This window comes from Anomaloglossus baeobatrachus, chromosome 6 (assembly GCF_048569485.1).
Source record: "Anomaloglossus baeobatrachus isolate aAnoBae1 chromosome 6, aAnoBae1.hap1, whole genome shotgun sequence".
Taxonomy (NCBI): Eukaryota; Metazoa; Chordata; class Amphibia; order Anura; family Aromobatidae; genus Anomaloglossus; species Anomaloglossus baeobatrachus.
In genome coordinates, this window is record NC_134358.1 from 210,747,101 (window position 1) to 210,772,110 (window position 25,010).

The 25,010-nt window shown below is 42.1% G+C and overlaps 1 protein-coding gene across 2 annotated transcripts in view; it reads left to right on the forward strand.

Annotated features, from left to right (window-relative positions):
• Positions 1-25,010, forward strand: part of ATP9B (ATPase phospholipid transporting 9B (putative)) — a 441,649-nt gene that overhangs the window by 132,482 nt on the left and 284,157 nt on the right. For both annotated transcript variants that reach the window (XM_075314650.1, XM_075314649.1), the window contains exon 8: positions 5,779-5,873. In XM_075314650.1, the coding sequence (XP_075170765.1) occupies positions 5,779-5,873 (95 nt within the window). The remainder of the gene's footprint in view (positions 1-5,778; positions 5,874-25,010) is intronic.

The following is a 25,010-nucleotide window of genomic DNA, read 5'->3' on the forward strand; positions in this document are numbered from 1 at the left end:
GTCGCCTCTTCACTGTAGACGTTGACACTGGCGTTTTGCGAGTACTACCGTATTTTTTTGCTTTATAAGACGCACCTGATTATAAGACGCACCCCCAAATTTGGTGAAGGAAAAGAGAATTTTTTTTTTAATGTTAAATGGGGTCCATCTTATAATGCCAGTGTACATCTAACAAATCATATAGGGTATATGTCCCTCATAGTCCCCCATCCTAAAATTAGCCCCCTTAATCTGGATATGGCCCCCTTATATTGAATATAGCCCCCTTGTGATGGCACACGTTCCCCTGTGCTGCCTATGGCCCCCTATGGATTGCACACGTTCCCCTATGTTAGATATCGCCCCATGGTGCTGCCCATGGCCCCTATAGATCGCACAAGTGCCCCTGTGTTAGATATCGCCCCCATGGTGCTGTCCATGGCCCCTATAGATCACACAAGTCCCCCTGTGTTAGATATCGCCCCCATGGTGCTGCCCATGGCCCCTATAGATCACACAAGTCCCCCTGTGTTAGATATCACCCCCATGGTGCTGCCCATAGCCCCTATAGATCACACAAGTCCCCCTGTGTTAGATATCGCCCCCATGGTGCTGCCCGTGGCCCCTATAGATCACACAAGGCCCCCTGTGTTAGATATCGCCCCCATGGTGCTGCCCATGGCCCCTATAGATCACACAAGTCCCTATGTGGTAGATATCGCCAGCATGGTGCTGCCCATGGCCCCTATAGATCACACAGGGCCCCCTGTGTTAGATATCGCCCCCATGCTGCTGCCCATAGTAAAATAAAACACTCTTTCCTTACCTCCTCCAGCGCTGATCTCCCTCCTGTCTCCCTCCGTGCTTCTCTTCCTCCACTTCCTGGTTCTTGGTGCCGGTCATGTGATCGGCACAGCAGACTGAGATCTCTGCCTGCCTGATCACAGTGGAAGCAGGGACACTGGGAGAAACGCTGGAGGGGGTAAGTAAAGCTTTTTTATTTTAGAATGAGCAGCAGCATGGGGGCCATATCTAACACAGGGGAGGCATGTGCGATCACAGGGGGGTGCAGGCTCATATAATTTGCACCGCTCCCCCAGCCCATCACTGCGGTGCAGTTTCAGCACCACGGAGATGGACAGCGGCTGTGCATATTATGAGCGGGAGCTGGAGATCTAACGGTGCTGCCCGCAGCGTTCACTGCGCTCCAGAGCTGCCCCCACCTCCCCTGGACCCTGCAGTGTGTGTGTGTGTGTGTGTGTGTGTGTGTGTGTGTGTGTGTGTGTGTATATATATATATATATTATATATACATATATACATACACACACACACACCCCCGTATATTCGGCTTATGAGCCGCACCCCCTACTTTCCCCCAAAATTTGGGGGAACAAAAGTGCGTCTTATAAAGCGAAAAATACAGTATTTAATGAAGCTGCCAGTTGAGGACCTGTGAGGCGTCGATTTCTCAAACTAGAGACTCTAATGTACTTGTCTTTTTGCTCAGTTGTGCAGCGGGGCCTCCCGCTACTCTTTCTACTCTGGTTAGAGCCTGTTTGTGCTCTCCTCTGAATGAAAACATTTCTAAGAACAAACATAGACTGTCGAGTTTCTCATAAAAGTTCTCTTTTTCTGGCCATTTTGAGAGTTTAATGGAACCAACAAATGTAATGCTCCAGATTCTCAACTAGCTCAAAGGAAGGTCAGTTTTATAGCTTCTCTAATCAGCCAAACTGTTTTCAGCTCTGCTAACATACTTGCATAAGGGTTTTCAAGGGATTTCTAAACACCCACTAGCTTTCTAACATAGTTAGCACAATGTACCATTAGAGCACTGGAGTGGTGGTTGTTGGAAATGGGCCTTTATCCACCTATGTAGGCATTATATTAAAAACCAGACGTTTGAAGCTAGAATAGTCATTTACCACATTAACAATGTATTGAGTGTATTTCTGTTTAATTCAATGTTAGCTTCATTGAAAAAAAAAAAGTGCTTTTCTTTCAAAATTAAGGAAATATCTTAGTGACCCTCTTGGTGCATCTCAATAAATTAGAATATAGTCAAGTTAATTTATTTCAGTAATTCAATGTAATAGGGGAAATGCATATGTTATATACAGTCATTACAAACAGAGTGATCCATTTCTGTAGATGTTGATGATTATGGCTTACAGCCAATTAAAACCCAAAAGTCATTATCTCAAAAAATTAGAATAATTACCATAAAACATTTACAAAGGCTTCCTAAGCATTCAAAATGGTCCCTTAGTCTGGTTCAGTAGGCTACACAATCATAGGGAAATAAAGGGAATGATGGTGCAAATAGTATTAAAATTATTATTTTTATTCAACAATTAAAATAAATATTTTACAAATCCATATAAATATTAGGCAGGAAAAAATGTCCCATAAATTTTAGCAGCGGTTTTACTAGGAAAATAAAGTGCATAATGCCAAGATCACTTAAAAAGTCAATCCCTAATATATGACAAAGTGCACAGTGCAAAATTGTATCTAAATCCTATGCCATATATAAATAAGGTTGTGGTATAATGATCCTATGTAAAAAGATTTTATCAATTATTTAATTTGCAAGGAAAATAATACCTTAAGTGATCTGTAAACGCTCCAAAGTATACCGCAAAGCCCCGACACGTGTTTCAGCGATCCTTTCCTCAGAAACATACATAGGATCATTATACCACAACCTTATTTATATATGGCATAGGATTTAGATACAATTTTGCACTGTGCACTTTGTCATATATTAGGGATTGACTTTTTAAGTGATCTTGGCATTATGCACTTTATTTTCCTAGTAAAACCGCTGCTATAATTTATGGGGAGAAAACAGCTGTGGAAAACAAGCGCAATAGGGTCTTACCCCAATATGTGAGGGGTGGGGAGGGGGGAGTAAACCTACTCACCAATTGTAGTTGTGAGGAGCCACAACTACTATAATCGCATATATCAAAGATCCAGGGCTGCAGCCACCAAAACCGGTAGATAACAGAAAGCACAAGAGAGAGGTGTTCAATGCCGCGCCAATAGATCACTTCAGAAGATGTTCAGATCAGTGTCACTTTATTGTCATTCAGGTCGACGCGTTTCTGGAGCATCTGCCCCCTTCATCAGGACCACCAGGAATAGAAATAACATCCAATCTGATTGAACAGACGCAGATTGGATGTTATTTCTATTCCTGGTGGTCCTGATGAAGGGGGCAGATGCTCCAGAAACGCGTCGACCTGAATGACAATAAAGTGACACTGATCTGAACATCTTCTGAAGTGATCTATTGGCGCGGCATTGAACACCTCTCTCTTGTGCTTTCTGTTAGCTATAATTTATGGGACATTTTTTCCTGCCTAATATTTATATGGATTTGTAAAATATTTATTTTAATTGTTGAATAAAAATAATAATTTTAATACTATTTGCACCATCATTCCCTTTATTTATTTAATTCTAATGAATTTTTTATCTGAAGGTATTTTTGATATTTATTGAAATTTAATGGTGATATTTATACGGAAATTTTGATTATTACAATCATAGGGAAGACTGCTGACTTGACAGATTTCCAGAAGGCAGTCATTGACTGATTCCACAAGGATGGTAAGCCAGAAAAGGTTATTGCGAAGGAAGAAGCTGGCTGTTCACAGAGTGCTGTATCCAAGCATATTAATGGAAAGTTGAGTGGAAGGAAAAAGTATCGTTAAAAAAAAAAAAAAAAAAAAAAAAAAAAAGAAGGGACAACTGCAGCCTTGATAAGAATGTTAAGAAAAGGTCATTGAGAAATATGGAGGAGATTCACACAAGGAGTGGACTGCTGCTGGAGTCAGTGCTTCAAGAGACACCACACCCAGACCTATCCAGGACATGGACTATAACTGTCCCATTCCTTGTGTCAAGCCTTTCATGACCAATAGACAATGCCAGAAGCATCTTACCTGTGCCAAGAAGAAAAAGAACTAGACAATTGATCTGTGGTCTAAGGTGTTATTTTCAGATTCAAGTACATTTTGCCTTTGATTTAGAAATCAAGGTCCCTAAGTCTGGAGGAAGAGTGGAGAGGCCACAATCCAAGCTGCTGGATGTCTAATGTGAAGTTTTCACAATCAGTGATGGTGTAGATTCACTGTGTTTTATCAAGACCAAAGTCAGTGCAGCCGTCTACCAGGAAGTTTTAGAGCACTTCATGCTTCCCTCTGTCGACAAGCTTTTTGGAGATGGAAATTTTATTTTCCAGCAGGACTTGGCACTTGTACACACTGATAAAAGTACCAATACCTGGTTAATAACCACAGGATCACTGTGCTTGATTGGCCAGCAAACTCGCCTGACCTAAACCCCATAGAGAATCTATGATGTATTGTCAAGAGGAAGATGAGAGACACCAGACCCAACAAGGCAGACAGGCTGAAGGCTGCTATCAAAGCAACCTGGGCTTCCATTACACCTCAGCAGTGCCACCGGCTGATCGCCTCCATGCCATGCCGCATTGAAGCAGTAATTCATGCAAAAGTAGTCCCGACCAAGTAATGAGTGTATTTACTGTACAGACTTTTCAGTAGGACAACATTTGAGTTTAAAATCATGTTTTCAGTTGGTCTTCTATAATAATCTAATTTTATGAGATAATGACTTTTGTTTTTTATTGGCTGTAAGCCATAATCATCAACATTAACAGAAATAAACACTTGAAATAGATCACTCTGTGTGTAATGACTCTATATAATATATGCGTTTCCGTTTTTGTATTGAATTACTGAAATAAATTAACTTTTTGATGATATTGTAATTTATTGAGATGCACTTGTATATCCAGCCTATTGTAGATATAGTCAATGGTTGACCTTTCCTGGTAAAATCAGGGTTTAGGTCGCCTTAAGCGGGTTTTACACGCTACGTTATATCTAACGAGATGTCGGTGGGGTCACATCGTAAGTGCCATACATCCGGCATCGTTAGTGATATCGTAGCATGTGATGGCTACGTGCGATGGTGAACGAGCAAAAATACTCACCTTCTCGTTCATCGTTGACACACCGCTCATTTTCTAAAAATCGAACGTCCGGTTGTTCATTGTTCCCGAGGCAGCACACATCGCTCCGTGTGACACCCCGGGAACGATGAACACAGCTTACATGCGTCCCGCCGGCAATGCGGAAGGAAGGAAGGAGGTGGGCGCCATGTTTACGTCCGGCTCATCTCCACCCCTCCGCTTCTATTGGCCGGCCTCTGTGTGACGTCGCTGTGATGCCAAACTTCCCTCCCCCTTCAGGAAGTGGATGTTCGCCGCCTACAGCGAGGTCGTTTGGAAGGTAAGTACGTGTGACGGGGGGGTTACAGCATTGTGCGACATGGGCAACAAATTGCCCATATCGCACAAACGATGGGGGCGGGTGCGATCGCAAATGCGACCACACGAGAAATTGAAGCATGTGAAGCAGTCTTTAGTCTAACAAATGTGTCACCCTCCAAATTAATAATTTCGTGGTGAATATTTTGCTTTGACACAATTGTTATTTTTTACATGTTTTACACATTAAACTTCTACAGATTAAGATAAAATATCTACTCCGTTAAAAGCGCCTTAAGCTCGTTGCACAGAAAAGAAAAATAAAAGTAGGGAAAAACTATTTAAAATTAGCATTTCATTGAGAGAGTGCTTGTTTATGTATGTAGCTGTTATCATATATGTCTAATATGCATTCCACATATTTGTGTGATATTTAGTTTCTTTGTACTATTTTAGTTTTACCAGTAATATGATTTTTCTTTATATTTCAGGTTCCTGTTTCATTCGAACTGACCAGTTGGACGGTGAGACAGATTGGAAGTTGAAGGTAGCTGTAAGCTGTACCCAGAGACTACCAGCATTAGGAGTAAGTGACAACATATATCCATCTATCTGTAGGAAAGTCAGATAAGGTTTTAGATTGTCATTTTTTTTCTTATACAGTACTTTGCTTAACAGTGGTTGTTAAGGGAGTGCATAATCAGAAAATGACCTAAAGTTTACATCATGTCTTTGTTATACACTCATTTTTTAAAAACATTTAGCCATTTGTTTTTCACCTTGCAATCTTTTCTCACCCCTTCACCCTCGAGCCTGTTTTCACCTTCCCGAACAGTCCAATTTTTTTCAATTATGACTTGTGTCACATATGTGGTAATAACTAGTGGTAAATTTAGGTCAATATTTTTTGCATATATTTGTGAAAATATCAGAATTTTGATGAAAGGTTTGAAAATTTCACAATTTTCAAATTTTGAAATTGTATGCCCTTAATCCAAAGCGTTATATCACACAAAATAGTTAATAAATAACATTTCTACTTTACATTAGCATCATTTTTAAAACATCATTTTTTATTGGGAAGTTAAAAGGATTCAAATTTTATAAGCAATTTCTCATTTTTTTCAACAAAATTTACAAACAGTTTTTTTAGGGACCACATCACATTTGAAGTGGCTTTGAGGGGTCTAAATGACAGAAAATACCCAAAAGTGACATCATTTTAAAAGTTGCACTCCTCATACTGCTTAAAGCAACATTCAAGAAGTTTATTTACATGAATTAAAGCAATGTGAAAGGAAAAAATAAAAATTTTAAATTTTTTCACAAAAATGTGCTTTTTACCCCAAATTTAGCATTTTATAAGGGTGACAGGAGAAAATGGACTATATAATTTGTTATGCAAGTTCTCTTGCGTGCACCAAAACCCCGATATGTGGTGCTCACACAGCAGGACTCAAAAGGAAAGGAGCACCATTTGACTTTTGTAATGCAAAATTTGCTAGAATAGATAGTGGACGCCATCTCCCATTTGCAAGAGCCCCTGATGTGCCTAAACAGTGGAAACCCCCACAAGTGATCCCATTTTAGAAACTAGACCCCTCAAGGAATTTATCTAGATGTGTGGTGATCACCTGGAACTTGCAGGTGCTTAATAGAATTTTATAACGTTGAGCCGTGAGAATAACAAATTACATTTCTCCCATAAAAATGATGTTTTAGCCCCAATTTTTTTATCTTCACATACGTAACAGGAGAAAATAGACTACACAATTTCTTGTGCAATTTCTCCTGAGTACACATCAAACATTACTATGGTGTAAATTTACGGTTTTGCCACATGACAGGGCTCGAAAGGAAAGGAATGCCATTTGACTTTTGGAACGCAAAATTGGCTGGAATAGATAGAGGACACTGTCTTTTTTTTTGCAGAGCCTCTAATTTCCCTAAACAGTGCAAAAGCCCCCCAAATGACCCCATTTTGGAAACTACACCCCTCAAGGAATTGATTTAGAGGTGTGTTGAGTACCTTGAACTCACGAGTGCTTCACAGAATTTTATAAAGTTGAGCCATGAAAATGAAAACAAAGAAAATATTTTCCCTGCAAAAATGTTAATACAGACCCAAAATTTAAATTTTACAAAATTAACAGAAGAAATTGGATTGTTCAATGTGTTGTTACATTTTTCCTGAGTTCATGGATGCCCCATATGTTTTAAAACACTACTGTTTGGGTGCAGTGCTTAGAGGGCAAGGAACGCAAATTGAATTCTGAAACGCAAATTTGGCTGGAATAGATTGCTAATACCATGTCCCATTTGAAGAGCCCCTGGCATGCCAAAAGAGCAGAAACCCCACAAGTGACCCCATTTTTTTAACTGCACCTCTTGAGGAATTCATCTAGGATTGTAGTGAGCATTTTTCACCAACAGGCGATTCACAAAATTGTAAGATTGAGCTGAGTAAATGCAAAATTAACATTTTTTTTTACATTAAAATATTCCTTTTCCCCCAAGTTTTTAATTTTCAAAAGGGTAATAGGAGAAAATGAATGGTACACTTTTTTTACATACTTTCTCCTAATTACACCAATACCAAATATGTGGTTGAAAACAACTTTTGAGGCATAGTGCAAAGTTCAGAAGGGAAGGAGCGCCACATTGGAAAGGTTTCCAGATTTTGCTGGAAAGGTTTGAGGATGCCATGTCACATTGGCAGAGCCCCTGAGGTGCCAGAACAGCAGAACCCACCATAATTGACCCCATTCTACAAACTAAATGAATGCATCTAGGTGTGCAGTGAGCATGTTGATACCATAAGTGACTCACAGAATTGTATACCATTGGGCGGTGAAAAATGAATAATTACATTTATACCACTAAAATGTTGTTTTAGCCCCAAGTTTTTTAATCTTTATTAGGGCTTATAGGAAAAATTTGACCTCACAGTTTGTTGTACAATTTCTTCTGAGGTCACGAATATCCTCCATGTAATCAGGAAATACTTTTCTAGCACAGTACGAAGCGCAAAAGGGAAGGAACTATAATTTTCAGACGCCATGACCCACTGGAAGTGCCCCTGAGGTGCCAGAACAGCAGAACCCCCCCCCCCCTTCCATAAGTGACTCCATTTTACAAACTAGACCTCTTAATGAATTCATCTAGAAGTGCAGTGATCATATTGATATCATAGGTGTCACATAATTTTATACCTTTGGTCTGTAAAGAAACAATAATTACATTTTTACCACAAAACATTTTTTAGCATCAGATATTACATTTCCACATGGGGAAAGGGGTAAAAATAAGATGAAAATTTGTCCAAGTTTCTGCTGAATGTGGCAATACCCCATATGTGGCTGTACAGTACTGCTTGGCCGCAGGGAAGGAGCACTTTTCAAATCTGTCATTTTAGTGCTATTGGAGACACACCCTGTAAACTAAGCGTGCTGTCTTCGTTACAGAAATGGGAAATGTGGACACTGAGTGTGGTATTTGCACACTGTGGAGCTCAGAAGGGGTGGGCATTTGGATTTGTGAGTGCAAATTCACTGAATTTCATTTGGGGGCGAGGGATCCATACACTTTAATGCGACACAAGAGATACTCTGGACTCCATGTAGCCTCTGCTCACCGTTGCCCTTCTTTTCCGAGGTGCACAAAACTGTGTCAGACCACAAATTTATGCTTGCTTAAAAAGACGGACATCACCAAATCATAGGCCATCACAGTCCAAAGTGACTCCCTCTGCCTCATTATGGGGAATCTTCTGTCGCTGACGTAGTCTGAATCACGTATTTCATTTACACGGAAACCTCGTTGTAAGTGCTCAGTGTAAAGCGCAGGATAAATTTGAGCCGAGCCTGTCTGCGATCTTTGAGAAGCAGAATTAACTAATTAACAGCAGGCAAATAATTGATTTTATATGTTTTTTACACCATTCACCATGTGGTATAAGTGAGTAGACAAATTTATTCTTTGAGTCGATGCGATTACAGCATTACCAGATTTTTATATTTTTTTTTTATGTTTGGCTACTATTACACACTAAAAACCACTTTTTTTTTATAGCAAAAACATTTTTTGCATCGCCATATTTTGAGAGCTAAATTTCTCTATATTTCTGCCAACATAGTCATTTGAGGGCTTGTTTATTGTGGAACCAGTTGATGTTACTATTAGTACCATGTTTGGGCACATAGATACGTTTTTTGATCACTTTCTATTCTAATTTTTATAAGCAGAATGATTAAAGACCAAGGCGAGGTAGGCAGACAGGGGCGGAAATAGATCACAAAACACGACCCACATAGTCCAACCCCTGTTGCACCTGTCAATCAAATAGCAGTGCATTGCTGGAACTTGACTTGCACATATTTTGAAATAAAATTTCCAATCTCTGAACAAAATATATGCTTACATTCAGCATTCTAGCACCAGTATACATGAAAATCCTGCTAGTTAGATCTTTTTAAAACCTAGCAATTCAGGAATTATTTTTTTTATATGCTGTCCACTGTGTGGTAAAAATAAGATAGCTTTACTATTCCGGACAGTACAACTACAGCGATTGCACATTTATATAATTTTGTTTTATATGTTGCCGCTTTTACACAATATAAACTATTTTTATAGAAAAAAATAATTGTTTTTGCATCTCTATATTCTGGGAACTATAGCTTTTATATTTCTCCTTTGACAGAGCTGTATGGCAGCTTGCTTTTTGTGGAACTAGACAACGTTTTCAGTAATACTGTATTTATTTACATGTGACATTTTGATCGCATTGTATTCTACTTCTTTTGGGATGATTTGATGAAAAAGCATAGTTTTTTTGCCACTCTTGTTTTTTTTTTACAGTGTTTATTGAAGGTGATACCAAATATGTGTACTTCCTTTGTTTATTTTGTTACATAAATATATCTATTTATTGGTATTTTCTTCCTTCGTTTTTTTATTTTATAATTTTTAATATTTTAAGCCATTACAGAACTCCTCTATTATGGTGCGTTTTGTTTGATTTTATAGTAATAATTTAAATAAAATGTGTAGTAATATTCGTTTAAGGATTGAAGGCGCTTCGCTAGTGCTTACTCCAGCACAGCCATGGCCATTCCCATTTTAGGGAGTTTCCTGTAACAGTTTGAGGAGAGTTTTTCCTGCAGCATTTCTTGCAGCCTTTTGATTGCACAGTGCCTAGTGGATTCCACCAGGAGTTGCATCAAAGAAGTGAAATGCACTTTTTTTCCACCAAAACCTCTTACAGGGAACCTGTCACCAGATTTGTCCCTTATAAGCTGCGGCCACCACCAATAAGCTTTTGAGGATTATTTTGGGGGAACAGTTTCAAAGTGCTTTATGTAAACATATGACAGGTCATTGCTGAGATTTCAAATAAAGGAATTAAGTCATTCACAGACCAGAGGCAGGTAGTACGGGCTAAAGAATCACAGACAGGGAGGAGAAGACCAAGTGTACAGTCCGGCCACTGTGCACCAAAATCTAATTAGTAAAAGACTGCAAATGGTGATTAAAGAAGAACCACAAAGCGGACTTCTTCACCTAAGGTATCAATGTAATCTATGTTACAATGCCATTACAGCCATAGTTTTACTTTAGATTACAAAATCTTTCTGACACCTGCTCTTTAAGAAGAAATTTGCAATTTTTAGATTTTTGTCAACTATATTTATACAATATTGAATACGTGTTTGCTCATACATATCCTGGAAGTAATGTTTGGTAATTAGAAAGATAGAACAACTAAATATTAGTAAATATTGCAACGCAGGATCACTCTAATGGTTGATAACCAGCCTCAATGAAGTTTCAAAGACTTTCAAGCTATCCTGCAGGTGCATGGTGCATCAATGTGAGTGCGAACAATCCATCTATATTTCAATGAAATGAAACGCTGTGGCAGGAGACTGAGGAGGATCCCATTATTGACACAGACACAAAAAGCTAGACTGCAGTTTTCCAAAATGTACGTTAGGAAGCCAAAATCCTTCTGGGAAAAGAGTGTTTTTTAGCGAAGCACTTCATTTTAATGTTTAACAAAAATAGAATGAGGCCTACAAAGAAAATAACACAACACCTAAAGTGAAATATGGTATGGTGGAGGTTTAAAGAGGTTTCGTGGTTGTCTTGCTACCTCTGGCACTGAGTGCCTTGACTTTGTGCAAGGCATCATGAAATGTGAAGATTACCAAAGGATTTTGGATGGCAATGTAATGGCCAGTGTCTCAAAGTAGGATTTGCATGCTAGTTCATGAGTCTTCCAGCAGGACAGTGAGCCCCAACTTCAAGAAGCACGCAAAAATGGATGGAAACAAAGCGCTGGAGAGTTTTGAAGTGGCTAGTAATGAGTCCGAATCTAAATCTTATTAAACACCTGTGGGTGGAGAGATCTTAAAATTGCTTTTGGGAGAAGGCGACCTTCAAATATGAGGGACCTGGAGCAGTTTGCAGAAAAAGATTGGTCCAAAATTCCAGTTGAGAGATATAAGAAGCTTGTTGATGCTTATAGGAAGCGATTGATAGCAGCTATTTATTCTAAAGGGTGTGCAACTAAATATTAAGTTGAGGGTGCCAATAATTTTGTCCTATCCATTTTTGAAGTTTTGTGTGAAATTGTCCAATTTGCCTCCCCCCCTCATTTTTTTTGTGTTTTTCCAATACACACAAGGGAAATAAACATGTGTTTAACAATAAATGTGTAATTGCAACAATGTTTTGTTAATTTTCTGGAGTAATTTTAAGGGTGCCAACACTTTCAGCCATGACTATAATCATTGGAAAATCCATAATAAGAATCCTAAATAAGAGTCAAAAACTGAAAGAAGCCAAAGAATTCTCTATCTATGTTTTTAGTCGTTTATTATCCTATTATGTCTTTTTGATACTAATACATTTTTTTCTTTTGCATTATCTCAATTGTCCCATCCTTTATATTTCTCTCTCCTCTTCTGTTTATAATATTGAGCTTATTACTTTGTCTTGAGGAACCAGAGAAATTCTTTTTGGATTATATATATACTGTATTTTAAGGCTATGTGCGCACGTGTGCGTAATTCATGCAGTTACGCTGCGCTTTGTAGCGCAGCGTAACTGCATGCGTCCTGCGTCCCCTGCACAATCTATGGAGATTGTGCAGGGGCCGTGCGCACGAGGCGTCTTAGAGCGCAGCGCTTCGGCTGCTGCCCGAAGCACGCGTTCTAAGAAGTGACATGTCACTTCTTCCGTGCGCTTTGCCGGCAGCCCCTGCTCTGTCTATGGCAGGAGCTGCAGGCAGAGCGCACGTTCTCTGCCGGCACCATGCGCTTCAGAACGGAGCTTTTCAGCTGCGCTCTGAAGCGCACCTTTTAGGTGCGGTGCAGAGCGCACACTTGCGCACATAGCCTTAGACGTCATTCTTTAGTGGAGCTTTCTTTGTAGCTTTATATATTTAAATGTGTATTTATTTATTTTAGTACACTTCTCCCCCACAGGCAGGTGTGAATACACCTTTAGGCCCCCTTCACACGTCCGTGAAAAACACGCACGTGTGTTACGGGCCGTTTTTCGGGTCCGTGTCCCGTTTTTGTGTCCGTTTTTATGGTCCGTGTGGCATCTGTGTGAATTGCGTATGCTAGCCGTGTTTGTGTGTAGAACGTCCGTCTGTGCATGTGGAATTAACGTGTATGTGTACGTGGAATGTCCGTGTGGAATGTCCGTGTGTGTGATGCACAATGTCGTTTATAAATGTCGGCTGACAGCCGACAGAGTTGCGCGATGAGAATGAACTCGGGTGAACGTCACCCGACTTCATCCTCATACCGCGGTTCTGTCTGTGTCGAGTACTGATTAGCGGTCACCTGTGAAGGATTCACCGGTGACCGCTAATCCCCCGAGTGACTGAAGTTTCCCCCTCTCTCTAATACTCACCGATCCCCGATCACTGGCGCTGCACGGCATTCACACTGCTGCGGCGGCTTTTACCATTTTGAAAAAGGCGGCCGCTCATTAAACAATCTCGTATTCCCTGCTTTCCCCGCCCACCGGCGCCTATGATTGGTTGCAGTCAGACACGCCCCCACGCTGAGTGACAGGTGTTTCACTGCACCCAATCACAGCAGCCGGTGGGCGTGTCTATACTGTGCAGTAAAATAAATAATTAAAAAAAACGGCGTGCGGTTCCCCCCAATTTTAATACCAGCCAGATAAAGCCATACGGCTGACGGCTGGTATTCTCAGGATGGGGAGCTCCACGTTATGGGGAGCCCCCCACCCTAACAATATCAGTCAGCAGCCGCCCAGAATTGCCGCATACATTAGATTTGACAGTTCTGGGACTCTACCCGGCTCTTCCCGATTTGCCCTGGTGCTTTGGCAAATCGGGGTAATAAGGAGTTAATGGCAGCCCATAGCTGCCACTAAATCCTAGATTAATCATGTCAGGCGTCTCCCCGAGATTCCCTTCATGATTAATCTGTAAGTGACAGTAAATAAACACACACACACCAGAAAAAATCCTTTATTAGAAATAAAAAACACAAACATATACCCTGGTTCAACAATTTAATCAGCCCGAAAAAGCCATCCATGCCCGGCGTACTCCAGGATGGTCCAGCGTTGCTTCCAGCTCTGCTGCATGGAGGTGACTGGAGCTGCAGAAGACACAGCCGCTCCTGTCAGCTCCACGCAGCTAATGAAGGCAATAGCGCGATAAGATGAGCTGTCACTGAGGTTACTCGCGGCCACTGCTGCATACACCGCTGGATCCAGGTAACCTCAGTGACAGCTCAGCAGATCGCGCTATTGCCTTCATTTGCTGCGTGGAGCTGACAGGAGCGGCTGTGTCTTCTGCAGCTCCGGTCACCTCCATGCAGCAGAGCTGGAAGCGACGCTGGACCATCCTGGAGTACGCCGGACATAGAGGCTTTTTTCGGGCTGATTAAATTGTTGAACCAGGGTATATGTTCGTGTTTTTTATTTCTAATAAAGGATTGTTCGGGTGTGTGTGTTTATTTACATTAACTTACAGATTAATCATGGAAGGTATCTCGGGGAGACGCCTGCCATGATTAATCTAGGATTTATTGGCAGCTATGGGCTGCCATTAACTCCTTATTACCCCGATTTGCCAAAGCACCAGGGCAAATCGGGAAGAGCCGGGTGCAGTCCCAGAACTGTCGCATCTAATGTATGCGGCAATTCTGGGCGGCTGCTGACTGATATTGTTAGGGTGGGGGGCTCCCCATAACGTGGAGCTCCCCATCCTGAGAATACCAGCCTTCAGCCGTATGGCTTTATCTGGATGGCATTAAAATGGGGGGGACCGCACGCCGTTTTTTTTAATTATTTATTTATTTAACTACACAGTATAGACACGCCCACCGGCTGCTGTGATTGGGTGCAGTGAGACACCTGTCACTCAGCGTGGGGGAGTGTCTCACTGCAACCAATCATAGGCGCCGGTGGGCGGGGAAAGCAGGGAATACGAGATTGTTTAATGAGCGGCCAGCTTTTTCAAAATAGTAAAAGCCGCCGCAGCAGTGTGAATGCCGTGCAGCGCCGCGCCGGTGATCGGGGAACGTTAAGTATGAGAGAGGGGGGGGGAAACTGACCGACAGACTGTGAGAGAGAGAGACAGACAGACAGAGACCGACCGACGGACTCAGGGAGATTGACCAACATACACAGAAATAGAAAGAATGGCCGACATCACTAGAAATAAAAACACCAAACGGACACGGACAATAGGTAGATGCATACATGTTTACTAAAATGTGTGCACAGACATAGACTTTCATTGTGTCCACGTGTGCGTGCTCCGTGCAGATAACGGACATGCATCCGTGCAAAACGCAAACACATACTGATCACGGACACGCACACATGGACATAATGAAATAATGCACGTGTGACCACAATGATAGATTAACATTGGTGCATGTTTGTCCGTGTCTCCGGTATATACGGAAACGGAACAAACACGCACGTGTTTCACGGACGTGTGAAGGGGGCCTTTGAGAGATAGGTGTTTTGTCACTATCTTCATTAGCACTCACATCTCTTTTGCTCTTTGTTCTACTGTTATGGAGAGTTGTGCCATAATATACATGACTAGTTATCAGTTTGCATACAACCTGTGTATGCTATCCTCTTATTATCTTGTATGATCAACTTTCAAGACGTAAGTGAACTCTGACTCTCAAATATAAGGATCAGTTACATACACAGTATATGCTGCAGAGGACTTGCAATCATGTAATTAATTTGCTGCGTTCACAACCTAACACATTGAAAAAAATGCCAAAATAAAAAAATGTGTTTTTTTTTTTAAAAGTAAGGTGTCGTCCAAAAAAAAAATTCAATAACTGAAAAAATGTAAAGTATTAATATTTTAATGTTTTGTTTAAATTTTATTTTTAATTAACCATAATATAAAAAAATAAAAGTTTGATATTTTCCACTCTTAAACACTAGGGGGAGCAGCTGCTGACATCCTGCTGTAGAGCTACTGTAGAACTAGCTCACATTACAGCCACCTTCACACGTTTGTGAAACGTGCGTGTTTGGTCCGTTTCCGTATGTACCGTAGACTCGGACACACGTGCTCCAATGTTATTTAATGTTTGTAGTTCCACGTGCGTTATTCTGTACGGTGCGTGTGTCCGTGTGGGTGAAACGTATGTGTATCCGTATTACACGGATGCATGTCCGTTTTCTGCACGGAACACGCACCCAATGTAAGTCTATGGGTACTTGAGCACACGTACGTGACACGGATGCATCTCCGTATGCTCCGTGTACGTTTTGTGCTTTATTCTAGCGATGTCGGTCATTTTTTTTTATTTTCTTTGTATGTCAGTCAATCTCCCTCAGTCCGTCGGTCTGTCCCTCTCTCTGTCTGTCGGTCAGTCCCTCCCCCCCCTCTCATACTCACCGTTTCCCCGATCACCGGCGCTGCACAGCTGTTAAAAAAAACTCCGGCGGCTTTTACTATTTTGAAAAAGCCGGCCGCTCATTAATCAATCTAGTATTCCCTGATTTCTCCGCCCACCGGCGCCTATGATTGGTTGCAGTGAGACACGCCCCCACGCTGAGTGACAGCTGTCTCACTGCAACCAATCACAGCAGCCGATGGGCGGGTCTATACTGTGCAGTAAAATAAATACATAATTAAAAATAACGGCGTGCGGTCCCCCCCAATTTTTAGGCCAGCCAAGATAAAGCCATATGGCTGAAGGCTGGTATTCTTAGGATGGGGAGCCCCAGGTTATGGGGAGCCCCCAGCCTAACAATATCAGCCAGCAGCCGCCCAGAATTGCCGCATCCATTAGCTGCGACAGTTCTGGGTCTCTACCCAGCTCTTCCCGATTTGCCCTGGTGCGTTGGCAATCGGGGTAATAATGAGTTAATGGCAGCAACCCATAGCTGCCACTAAGTCCTAGATTAATCATTGCAGGTGTCTATGAGACACCCCCAATGATTAACTTGTAATTTAAAGTTAATAAACACACACAGCGAAAAATTCTTTATTTGAAATAATAAACACAAAAAAAACCCTCGTTCACCAATTTATTAACCCCCAAAAACCCATCCATGTCCGGCGTAATCCACGGAGGTCCAGCGTCGCTTCCAGCTCTGCTACATGAAGGTGACAGGATCTGCAGAAGAACACCGCCGCTCGTGCCAGCTCCACGCAGCAACTGAGGTGAGCCGCGCGATCAGCGATAACGTCACTCAGGTTACTTGTGGCAACTGCTGGATCCTCCAACTATGACAGCAAGTCTCCCGAGTGACAGCGATGAAGTCACAGGTGAGTTGCGGTCTCAAGTGGAGGATCCAGCTGGCCGCGGGTAGCCTGAGTGACGGCAGCGCTAATCGCGCTGCTCACTTCCGTCACTCATGGGATTAGCGGTCATCGGTGAGTCCTTCACGAGTGACCGCTAATCAGGACACGACACACAGAGCCGCGGGATGACAATGAAGTCTGGTACAGTTCACCCGAGTTCATTCTCATCGCGTGACTGTCTGCTGTCAGTGGGTATGTATCAACGACATTGTGCATCACACACGGAACATTTCACACGGGCAACACACGGACATTACACTTACGTATCTCACGCACACACGGACATTCCACATGCACACACTGCTAGCATACACCATTCACACGGATGCCACATGTAGCATAAAAACAGAACACGAACCTAAAAACTGGAACGTAACACATGTGCATGTTTTTCACGGACGTGTGAAGGGGGCCTACAGCTGTAGTAAAAGTGGGCAGAATCTGCTCTCCTGTGTGTGATGTTACCTCCCCCTCCCAATCTGGGTGTTTCCAAAATGATGAGAGAATGAAGTTTAGGATCACAGTGCGGAGCCATTTTGTTGGTGACCACAAATGTCTAAAATGTCACCAAGGACAGCTGCATAGTGCTCCCCACATAGCGTTCTGCACGCCCCGGTCCAGCAATGCTCTGCCACACGCACGCACAATGCTCTGCCACACGCCCGCAATGCTCTGCCGCACGCAATGCTCTGCCACATACATACACACAATGGCTCTGCCACAGGCACTCCCGCAATGCTCTGCCACACGGATGCTCGCCTGAAATGCTCTGCCACATGCATGCACATATGCCCGCATGCAATGCTCTGCACGCCCGAACGCAATGCTCTGCACGCCCGAACGCAATGCTCTGCACGCCCGAACGCAATGCTCTGCACGCCCGAACGCAATGCTCTGCACGCCCGAACGCAATGCTCTGCACGCCCGAACGCAATGCTCTGCACGCCCGAACGCAATGCTCTGCACGCCCGAACGCAATGCATGCATGCACACAATGCTCTGCATGCCCACATGCAATGCTCTGCATACACGCACGCTTTCATGCAATGCTCTGCATGCACGCACGCAGTGCTCTGCATGAATTCACGCCCGCAGTGGCTGCAGCAAGGAGAGCGGGGGGTGGGTTGTGGTGGCGCAGGAAGCGGGGTGGTGTCATTGGAGACGGTAGCTGCGGCGGCGGAGGGAGGGGCGACGGTATTCACACAGGCTGAACGGGTGACGGGGGAAAGTGCAGCATACGCTGTGAGCTGCACAGAGGTGGCACCAATCTCCTCCCTCTGCGGTAATCTGGACAGCCCAGGGGACACGTCCAGGTCACAGCAAGGAGCTGTCCTGTTTTAAGCATAGGGTCGCAGTCCGACTATCAAAGTCAATGCACAGAGGGCTGCCATAAAGGAGGATTGCTTCAATAAAACTAGAATTAAATAAAAACTAAATAAACCGTGAGTTTAATTTTGTATTAAAAATACTTTATTTCATAATCACTATTATTAATACAAAAATAAAAAAATGCAACACCTTCCCTTTAAGCAACGAAAAAAATATCAAAAGGACAATGAAATAGTGTGAACATTTTTGTATTAATCTGTAAACACTGCTCTTACCCTTTCACTGTCAGTGATATTTTGCATCTCTGGTAGCCAGGGTCATTGTTGCTCTTTTGACTCTCTTTTGCACCTAAATTAAAAAATGAAAAAAATTTATATTGAACCCTCCTACCTATATGTTGAGTCAAAATAGACACCTGGTCCATTGTCAGAATTTTACCCAGCACTTCAAACAGGCTATTACCTTGAAACAATTTTGCTTCAAAGTGATTTTTTTTGCAAAAAAGATGCATCAATATTGGCACATGATTTTGTTTTTTTAATTCTGTTTTTAGTTTATCTTTTGTGAGACTAAATGGTGCTTTACATGCTGCGACATCGCTAGCGATTGCTAGTGATGTCACGAGCAATAGCACCCGCCCCTGTCGTTCGTGCGATATGTGGTGATCGCTGCCTTTGCGAACAATATCGCTACGGCAGCGTCACACGCACGTACCTGCTTAGCGACGCCGCTGGAGACACCGAACAATCTCTCCTTTAAGGAGGAGGTTCATTTGGCGTCACTAAGCGGCCGCCCAATAGCAGAGGAGGGGCGGAGATGAGCGGCCGGAACATGCCACCCACCTCCTTCCTTCCTCATTGCCGGTGGACGCAGGTAAGGAGATGTTCGTCGTTCCTGCGGTATCACACATAGCGATGTGTGATGCCGCAAGAACGACGAACAACCAACGGCATGCACCACCAACGATATGAAAAGGAGCGACGTGTCAACGATCAACGATTTTTGACGTTTTTGCGATCGTTGATTGTCGCTCCTAGCTGTCACACGCTGTGATGTCGCTAACGACGCCAGATGTGCGTCAAAAAAACCGTGACCCCGACGATATATCGTCAGCGATGTCGCAGTGTGTAAAGCATCCTTAAGGCGGCTTTCACATCTGTTTTTCACCGTCAGGCACGATCTGGCTAAACAACTGATGCGACGGATTTGGCGAAAAAACTGATCCGTCTCATCAGTTTTTTCCATGCGTTCCGTCTGTTTTTTGACGGATCCGTTGTTATACTTAGCATGCTCAGTTAAAAAAAAAACAGATCCGTCATTGGATTCCGTCATATGCCGGATGACAACAGATCTGGCGCCCTTAGGCTTCCATTATACAACATGCGTCCGGCGTGGTCCGTTTTTTTGCTGGAGACAAAAAACGATGCATGCTGCGTCCTTTCCGGCAGCCGGACGAAGAAATTATACTATACTAATACAAGCCAATGGGGAATAAAACTGATCAGGCGCCGGATCCATTTTATCCACATTTCGCCGGATCGTGCCTGACGGCGAAAAACGGATGTGTGAAACCAGCCTAAGTGACCTAAAAATATCAATTCTGGGTATTAAATATAGCATGATAATTTTACAGTTTGGGTCGTGACTGACTGGATTCATTTTAGATTTATTATTTTTTTTGTTTTTACAATAAAAGTAAAATTTTCAATGAAAAATGCCTTTATGTACACTGATATTGAAAGAGCCATGACTTTTTTAAAAAAAAATTCATTGACAGCTGTGTGAAAGTTTATTTTTTATGTGATAAACTGTATAATTTTTTTTAGTACCATTTTGTTGTTTTTGAATGGTATTTACTGTTGAGATCCATTTAAAACGCATTTTAATGATTTGGCCATAATGGGCTTGGCCATACCACATACAGTATTGTGCAAAACTTGACATGTGGAAAAATGCTGCAAAGTAGGGATGCTTTAAAAAAATGGAGTGTTAATAGCTTCTTTTATCACTTAACACAATGCAAAGTGAAAGCGCAAAAGTGAAGTCCAAATCAAATCAGTAACTCTGCAAGGAGATTGTTCCAAACATCTTAGGCTAGTTTCACACTTGCGTTGGGTTGAATCCGCTGTGTCCGTTGCTGCGTCGTTTTGACGCATCCGTTATTTTTGTGGTGTCAACGGATGCAACGAGTCCGTTATTTCACAGGAATCCGTTAGCTGATTCCTGTGAAATGACGGACCGTTGCATCCGTTTGGCATCCGTTAGGCGTCCGTCTAACGGAATCCGTCGGTTCTGTTTTATTTCTTTTTTCATTTTTTTTCATTCTGGGCATGCTCAGTAGAAATTAGCGGAATCCAGCAGCGGATTCCGTTGTTAAGCACTTAGCAACGGAATCCGCTATCATAGGGAGCCATTATAAATTTTAACGGAACCAACGGAATTCGTTGGTTGGCATCATTTTGACGCCAGCATTTAACGTTACATTCTGAGTTGCTTCCGCTCGGCGGAAGCAACGGAGCATCGGCCAACGGAAGCAACGCAGGTACTTTTGGTACAATCCGTCATCAATGCAAGTCTATGGGAAACAACGGAATCCGTTAACGGATTCCGCTGTTTCCCAAGACAGCGGATTGCGCCAAAAAAAAAAAAAAAACGCAAGTGTGAAAGTCCCCTTAGAAAACTAACCACAGATCTTCTGTGGATGTAGCCTTGTGCAGATTCCGCTTTCTCCTCATGTAATCCCAGGCAAACTCATGTTGAGGTCAAGGCTCTATGTCGCTATATTTTCACCTCCAGGATTCTTGTTCTTCTTTATAATGAAAGTTTATAATGACATTGGCTGTATGTTTAAGGTTGTTGTCCTGCTTCAGAATAAATTTGGATACAGTCAGAGGCCTCCCGTATGGTATTGCATGATGGATAATTATCTGCTGGTATTTCTTAGAAGAGACTGAAATTGAGGCTTTATTCATGATCCAATCGGAGATGTTCCTGGTCAGGATAAGGTGTTCACAACCATTTTCTTTCAATCCAAGAAGAATAGTCTGCTTTTTCTGATCGGAGTTTGGAGTTGGATCAGTTTTTCTCAGAGGTGGAGAGCAAAAAAAAAGGTATCTCAATTTTCTTCATTATGTTAGTTTGTGAATATTGGACTGCACTTCGATGTCATCCAAGTGAAGTACAATGTTTTTTCACAGACTCGTAGACCTGCATTACTGGTTTTGATTTGAAACTCAGATCAAAATTGGACATGCGACCAATTTGTTTTTTTGTTTTTTTTAACACTCTACTTGCAGAAAATTTCAGACATGTGCACAGCTCCATAGAATATTATGGGTATGAGTGCTGTATGTGAAAATAACAAATATCATTCGTCCTATATAATCAGTCATGTGCATGAGCTTTTAAAATAAGAGTCTGGACTGTGGGCCGCAGACACATGTAGCACTCACGTTAAACTTCAAATGAGCCATGGATAAATGCTGTAGCTGACACCCAAGTTGGGATATGGCCATTAGGAGCCAGGACAATTTTCTCATACATCCTCTGCTACTGAGCTGCCACCCTGTGTGAAACGTATGAGATTTGAGATGTTTTTGACAATTAAAGGGTTAAAGATTCAGCTACTAGGCTAGAGTCAGCTGAACCCGCCAATATCCTTGGGATCAGCTGACTGTCACAGGAGAATGATAACATAGAAAGAGGGGCGACTAGTCTGGGGATACCATACAAAGACACGACCAAATTGCGGGGAAAAAGAATCTTGTTATTCAGGTAACCCTTTTAACAAGACCGATGTTTCGGCTGTATTTTAGCCTTTTTCAAGGTCAATCTACAAATCAAAAAAAGTCCGTGGAGCCTCTGTTAGGAGTCTCAACACAGAAACCAGCCAGATATCCCTCCGGGAAGGACCTAGCCAAGGAGTGGCTCTTTTTAGGAAACCACCATAACCACCATATGAAGTGGCCCTTTTAGTCAATATCCAACTCTTTGACAAGTTTAAAGAGATGACAAGGGAAATACCAAGGCCAGGTTTTCTGTGTTGAGATTCCTAACAGAGGCTCCATGGACTTTTTTTGATTTGCATATTTCCCAGGGGGCAATGCACCTAGGATTTCACTGTATTGAGCGCTCTCGTTGGCTGCCGGCAGTGTTTTCTCTGGCTGGTCTCCCCGAGATCAGTGATTATTTTGTCTTGAAGGTCAATCTACAAGAAGATGTAAATAACACAAGAACAACAAATGAATAAATGTCTTAGCAGAGAACAGACAATACCACCACTGGTATCTGTAAAACATACATTTGGACCACCATCAAAAACGTAATAATAATATAGTGTGCAAATCTCATGTAAAAAATAGAATGTATATACGAGAGCCAAAAGCAGAAATATCTATAAAAATATATAAAGACAAGCAGGCTTTATATCACAAGGGTGTGTTACGATGAGAATAAAGTGTGTAACAAAGCAAAGAGCAGAAGTGGGCAGTGGTTGCTGTAGATAAAAAAAAAAAGGGCAATTTTTTTTTTCTTCATTTTTCCCCCCTTTTTTATTATTCAGGGTTTACTTATATATTGTAAGCGATTGCCTGCTCACGTGATGGGGGACACTCACTTGGCTGCGTTTCCGAGGTAACACAGGAACACAGTCTTAAAAATCCAAACGGTTTATTAAAAAAACCACCATAAACCGCTTCTCCAAACAAAATCACAAATACAGACGGATTTGAAGTCCGTTAAACTCACGGTATTCTCGCTCAGTTCAGATACCCTTGATCTGAGTGGAGCTCTCTCAGCATCCACTCACTCACGTGTGAAGCCACCCCTCTGCTCCTTCAGATGGGGTTCCTTCCAGGGGTTTCAGACCTCTCTGAGGTAAACAGCCTCTTTTCCCTCAGAAGCTGTTCCTAATGCAGTGCTCATACACTGCTCCACACACTCTCACTCCATGTGCCAAACAAGCTAATTAAGATCTGTGTCAGACACACCCATAGGCAGGGGTATGTGGATGGCCAGTCCCACACATCTCTTAGCCATCCGTAATCCTGGCCCATTTAAAACTATAGAAAATGTCTGTGGCACTACAAGTACCAGCATGGAGTTCCAGAATCACACCACTTCTGTGGTACATACTGACCATTCACAATCAGGCCGGTCACCTTGTCACAATATATATATATATATATATATATATATATATATATATATATGTATAGTATTATAATTGCCATTTTTCTATTTATAGCAACCACTGCCCACTCCTGCTTTGTTGCACACCTTAGCGCTCGTGCGCACGTTGCGTAATTGCATGCATTTATGCTGCGTATTGCACAGCAGCATAAATGCATGCGTCCTGCATCCCCGGCACAATCTATGAAGATTGTGCATGGTACGTTCCCACCTTGCTTTTATGAATGCAGCGATTTGGGTGCTAAAATGTTGACCCAAATTCGTGCGTTCATAAAATGAGCATGTCAATTATTCCGTGCGCTATGGGTGCAGCTCCCACTCTGTCTATGTTGGGGGCAGCAGCCATAGCACATGAAATCTACTTTTTTTTTTTTTTTTACAAAAAAACTGCATCCATTATTCAGTGTTTCTGCAGTGATTTGAAGCGCATGTGTGCTGTCAAATCGCTGCAGAATATTCAGCAGTTACATGCGCATGAGCCCTTATTCTCAGCGTTCCTTGAGGTATAAAGCCTGCTTGTCTTTGTATATATTCATAGATATTTCTGCTTTTGGCTCTTGTATATACATTCTATTTTTTATGACATTTTTACACTATATTATTATTACGTTTTTGATGGTGGCCCCAATGTATGTTTTACAGATATCAGCGGTGGTATTGTCTGTTCTCTGCTTAGACATGTATTCATTTGTTGTTCTTATTTTCATCTTCTTGTAACTTAACCTTGAAAAAGCCTAAAATACAGCTGTAACGTCAGTCTTGATAAAAGGGTCACCTGAATGAAAAGATTCTTTTTTCCCGACATTTGGTTGTGTCTCTGTATGGTGTGCCAGGTTATCTATATTGACTGAGCTATTTTCCTGAGCACCCGTTTCAGTACATGTGAGTGAGTCTACCCTACTGTAATCTGGGGAAACAATGCCCCTTCGACTAGTCAAGACCCTTATTGTATACGAAAAACCGAGGTAATACATTATTTTTTTACACATTTATTTTAAAGAATGATGTTATACAGGGCTGGTTTAGAAGCAAATTTTGACTTACAAACGTGAATGCTGCTGGGTTGACGTGCATAGGGGACCTGACAGGTTCCCTTTAAAAGTTTGCTGGTCCTTAGTGTATACCAGTCTTCTAATATTAGTAGGAAATTAAAGGTACAGTGTTCCACCTTCTAATTCACCCTTATCACTTATATCCAGGCTGAAGCAAATTATGGTTATCCATGCCTTCCTGACAAGGTTTTACAGTCTTTCCAGTTCCTTGCTATTAGGGAAATGTAATTCTTTGTGATGGGGGCAGTGATGTCCTGTTCACAAACTGTAGGGAGTCTCCTTGACCTAACGCGCGCATTCAAGGAATTGC